The 5,000-nt window shown below is 39.7% G+C and overlaps 1 protein-coding gene across 1 annotated transcript in view; it reads right to left on the bottom strand.

The window, feature by feature from the left end:
• tgfbi (transforming growth factor, beta-induced) overlaps nucleotides 1-5,000 on the bottom strand; it is a 46,659-nt gene that overhangs the window by 19,663 nt on the left and 21,996 nt on the right. Inside the window, exons 6-8 of the mRNA XM_078259965.1 lie at nucleotides 4,321-4,467; nucleotides 2,244-2,385; nucleotides 238-450 (exon numbers count right to left, since the gene is read on the bottom strand). Of these exons, the coding sequence (XP_078116091.1) occupies nucleotides 238-450; nucleotides 2,244-2,385; nucleotides 4,321-4,467 (502 nt within the window). The remainder of the gene's footprint in view (nucleotides 1-237; nucleotides 451-2,243; nucleotides 2,386-4,320; nucleotides 4,468-5,000) is intronic.

Raw genomic sequence — 5,000 nt, 5'->3', positions numbered from 1 at the left:
GGATGAGCAGCTCGTTGATGTAGTATTAGTACCTGAGTCTGGGATGAGCAGCTCGTTGATGTAGTATTAGTACCTGAGTCTGGGATGAGCAGCTCGTTGATGTAGTATTAGTACCTGAGTCTGGGATGAGCAGCTCGTTGATGTAGTATTAGTACCTGAGTCTGGGATGAGCAGCTCGTTGATGTAGTATTAGTACCTGAGTCTGGGATGAGCAGCTCGTTGATGTAGTATTAGTACCTGAGTCTGGGATGAGCAGCTCGTTGATGTAATGGACGACTCCGTTGGTTCCCAGCTGGTCCTTCTTGGTGACGATGGCCTTCCCGTTCAGCGTCATGTGTTCTCCGTCACAGCCGACCTCCAGCACGGTGCCCTGCAGCGTCTCCATCGGCGTGCCCGCCACGATGGACTCGGCACACTGCATGTGCTTCAGGATGTGGTAGTTCAGCAGGTCTGGGGACACATGGCTTGTATTAGGGGTGGCACGGTTCACAAAACCTACGGTTGGGTTCGTATCACGGTTTTAGGGTCACGGTTTTTGGTTCTGTACGGTTCTTGTTGTTATTTTTTCTTTTAATCTTTAAAACTCCAGAAATATACTTCAGCATATTGAATGCATGTTGCTGTCATTTGGTGTGTAAAGTGGGCAGAAGAGAGATAGAGAAAGAGGAAGCAGACGTGTAGCTGCGACCAGAGCAGAGTTGGTGAATAAGGTTGTGTTTTGTACACAGTGTGTGTGTGTGTGTGTGTGTGTGTGTGTGTGTGTGTGTGTGTGTGTGTGTGTGTGTGAGGTGACTGAGATAAACTCCAGACTGAAAGCCAAGTTCATTCATCTGCTCACCAGAAACGGGATTTGAACCCCCACGTTATTCATGCTATAACGTGGGCCCTGGAGGTAACCAGTCTCCGCTGGTGTTCTGACCACGGTCAGGAGAGGTTAACACGTTGAACATTTTAAATGAAACAGCTGATTAACGTGAGCTTGTCCCCCGTGTGATCTGATGACCTCATCTGGTGACATTTCTGAAGGTCTTCCTCCAGCTGCTTCAGAAAAGCTTTCACACAAACACACCTCCATGTGTCGTTAGTCTGAGACGAGATCTTAACTGTCGGACTGACAATGTCAATCTCTCCCACCTGACATCTCTAGTCTTCCTCATCTCTCCCACCTGACATCTCTACAGTCTTCCTCATCTCTCCCACCTGACGTCTCTAGTCTTCCTCATCTCTCCCACCTGACATCTCTACAGTCTTCCTCATCTCTCCCACCTGACATCTCTAGTCTTCCTCATCTCTCCCACCTGACATCTCTACAGTCTTCCTCATCTCTCCCACCTGACATCTCTAGTCTTCCTCATCTCTCCCACCTGACATCTCTAGTCTTCCTCATCTCTCCCACCTGACATCTCTAGTCTTCCTCATCTCTCCCTCCTGACGTCTCTACAGTCTTCCTCATCTCTCCCACCTGACGTCTCTAGTCTTCATCATCTCTCCCACATGACATCTCTACAGTCTTCCTCATCTCTCCCACCTGACATCTCTAGTCTTCCTCATCTCTCCCACCTGACGTCTCTAGTCTTCATCATCTCTCCCACCTGACATCTCTACAGTCTTCCTCATCTCTCCCACCTGACATCTCTACAGTCTTCCTCATCTCTCCCACCTGACATCTCTACAGTCTTCCTCATCTCTCCCACCTGACGTCTCTAGTCTTCATCATCTCTCCCACCTGACGTCTCTACAGTCTTCCTCATCTCTCCCACCTGACGTCTCTAGTCTTCATCATCTCTCCCACCTGACATCTCTACAGTCTTCATCATCTCTCCCACCTGACGTCTCTACAGTCTTCCTCATCTCTCCCACCTGACGTCTCTAGTCTTCATCATCTCTCCCACCTGACATCTCTACAGTCTTCATCATCTCTCCCACCTGACATCTCTACAGTCTTCATCATCTCTCCCACCTGACATCTCTACAGTCTTCATCATCTCTCCCACCTGACGTCTCTAGTCTTCCTCATCTCTCCCACCTGACATCTCTAGTCTTCATCATCAGTGGGCACTACGGCAGGAAGAGGTTAGTGCACGTTAACAGTGGACCGACGGACCGTGAGACACACACACGCTCCAAACAGAGACTAGCCAACCGAACGGTTGGGATGTTTTTTCATGAACCATACCACCCGTAGTTTGTATGTGTTATGTGTAACATGGCAACACAAGACTAAAAAAGAAATGATCAATCACCTCTGAGAGCTACGGGGTCTCCCAGGATCCTGTTCAGGGTCTCCGGAGGAATCTTCTCAAAAGCCTCGTTGGTCGGAGCGAAGATGGTGTACTGACCCTCCTCCTCCAAAATGGTGGTCAGACCAGCAGCCGCTATCGCCGTCTGCAACACAGAGAACAGGAAGTCAGGGACAGAGACAGAGAACAGGAAGCCAGGGACAGAGATAGACACAGAGAACAGGAAGTCAGGGACAGAGACAGAGAACAGGAAGCCAGGGACAGAGATAGACTAAAAATATTCCGACTTTTTTTCTCAAAATATTCCGACTTTTTTCCTTTAAAATATTCCGACTTTTTCTCTCAAAATATTCCGACTTTTTTACTCAAAATATTCCGACTTTTTTTCTTTAAAATATTCCGACTTATTTTTTTTTAAATATTCCGACTTTTTCTTTTGAAATATTCCAAATTTTTTTCTCAAAATATTCCGACTTTTTTTAAAAAAATGTTCCGACTTTTTTTCCTCAAAATATTCAGACTTTTTTCCTTAAAATATTCCGACTTTTTCTCTCAAAATATTCCGACTTTTTTTCTCAAAATATTCTGACTTTCTTTTTTTAAATATTCCAAATTTTTTCTCAAAATATTCAGACTTAAAATATTCAGACTTTTTTCCTTAAAATATTCCGACTTTTTCTCTGAAAATATTCCAACTTTTTTTCTTTAAAATATTCCGACTTTTTTTCTTTAAAATATTCTGACTTTTTTACTCAAAATATTCCAACTTTTTTTTTTTTAAATATTCCGACTTTTTCTCTCAAAATATTCCGACTTTTTTTCTCAAAATATTCCGACTTTTTTTTCTCAAAATATTCTGACTTTTTGTTTTAAAATGTTCCGACTTTTTTTTCTCAAAATATTCCGACTTTTTTTTCTCTCAAAATATTCCAACTTTTTTTACTCAAAATATTCCGACTTTTTTCTCTCAAAATATTCCGACTTTTTTCCTTAAAATATTCCAACTTTTTTCTTTTAAAATATTCCGACTTTTTTACTCAAAATATTCCAACTTTTTTTCTTTAAAATATTCCGACTTTTTCTCTCAAAATATTCCGACTTTTTTTCTCAAAATATTCCAACTTTTTTTCTCAAAATATTCTGACTTTTTGTTTTAAAATGTTCCGACTTTTTTTCTCCAAATATTCCGACTTTTTTCCTTAAAATATTCCGACTTTTTTCCTTAAAATATTCCGACTTTTTCTCTGAAAATATTCCGACTTTTTCTCTCAAAATATTCCAACTTTTTTTCTTTAAAATATTCCAACTTTTTTTCTTTAAAATATTCCGACTTTTTCTCTCAAAATATTCCGACTTTTTCTCTCAAAATATTCCGACTTTTTCTCTCAAAATATTCCGACTTTTTCTCTCAAAATATTCCGACTTTTTTTCTCAAAATATTCCGACTTTTTTTCTTTAAAATATTCAGACTTTTTTTAAATATTCCAACATTTTTTCTCAAAATATTCCGACTTAAAATATTCCGACTTTTTTTCTTTAAAATATTCCGACTTTTTTTCTTTAAAATATTCCGACTTATTTTTTTTTAAATGTTCTGACTTTTTTACTCAAAATATTCCAACTTTTTTTCTTTAAAAGATTCCGACTTTTTCTCTCAAAATATTCCGACTTTTTTTTCTCAAAATATTCTGACTTTCTTTTTTTAAATATTCCAAATTTTTTCTCAAAATATTCCGACTTAAAATATTCCAACTTTTTTTCTTTAAAATATTCCGACTTTTTTTCTCAAAATATTCCGACTTTTTCTCTCAAAATATTCCAACTTTTTTTCTTTAAAATATTCCAACTTTTTTTCTCAAAATATTCCGACTTTTTTTCCTTAAAATATTCCAACTTTTTTCTTTAAAATATTCCGACTTTTTTTCTCAAAATATTCCGACTTTTTTTCCTTAAAATATTCCGACATATTTTCTCAAAATATTCCAACTTTTTTTCTCAAAAACTCCGACTTTTTTCCTTAAAATATTTCAGCTTTTGTCCCCAAAACGTTTGCCTTGAACATGGCGATTGACAGACTCACTCGCAGCGTCTCCAGGTCGTCGTCGACGTCGAGCAGCGTGTGCACGTTGTTGGAGATGGCGGTGATGACGCGGTCGACAACGTGCACGATGCCGTTAGTGGCGTGTTGGTCGGGTTTGATCAGACGAGCGCAGTTCACCGTCACAATCTGAGGAAGAGAAGAAGAGATCATCAGCATACAGAGAAACTCCTGACGGGGACACTGACCCTCCACTTGTGCTCGGGTCTAATCTGACCCATTTTCAAAAACCATGGATGGCTGCAACGCTCTCCACCAGTTAGATAGCTGATCACTTCCTGTCACTTCCTGTCACGTTCAGTTCACTACTTTCACTGAATGAGAACTGAATGTAGGCTGTAATGCTGGTGTGTCACATTCAGTTACTGTGTGTTATTGTGTGTTATTGTGTGTTACTGTGTGTTACTGTGTGTTATTGTGTGTTACTGTGTGTTACTGTGTGTTACTGTGTGTTACTGTGTGTTATTGTGTGTTACATTCAGTGAACTGTGTGTTACTGTGTGTTATTGTGTGTTATTGTGTGTTATTGTGTGTTACTGTGTGTTATTGTGTGCTATTGTGTGTTATTGTGTGTCACATTCAGTGAACTGTGTGTTACTGTGTGTTATTGTGTGTTACTGTGTGTTATTGTGTGTTATTGTGTGCTATTGTGTGTTATTGTG

This window comes from Sander vitreus, chromosome 10 (genome assembly GCF_031162955.1).
Source record: "Sander vitreus isolate 19-12246 chromosome 10, sanVit1, whole genome shotgun sequence".
Classification (NCBI taxonomy): Eukaryota; Metazoa; Chordata; class Actinopteri; order Perciformes; family Percidae; genus Sander; species Sander vitreus.
This window is presented reverse-complemented; position numbering and strand designations above follow the sequence as displayed.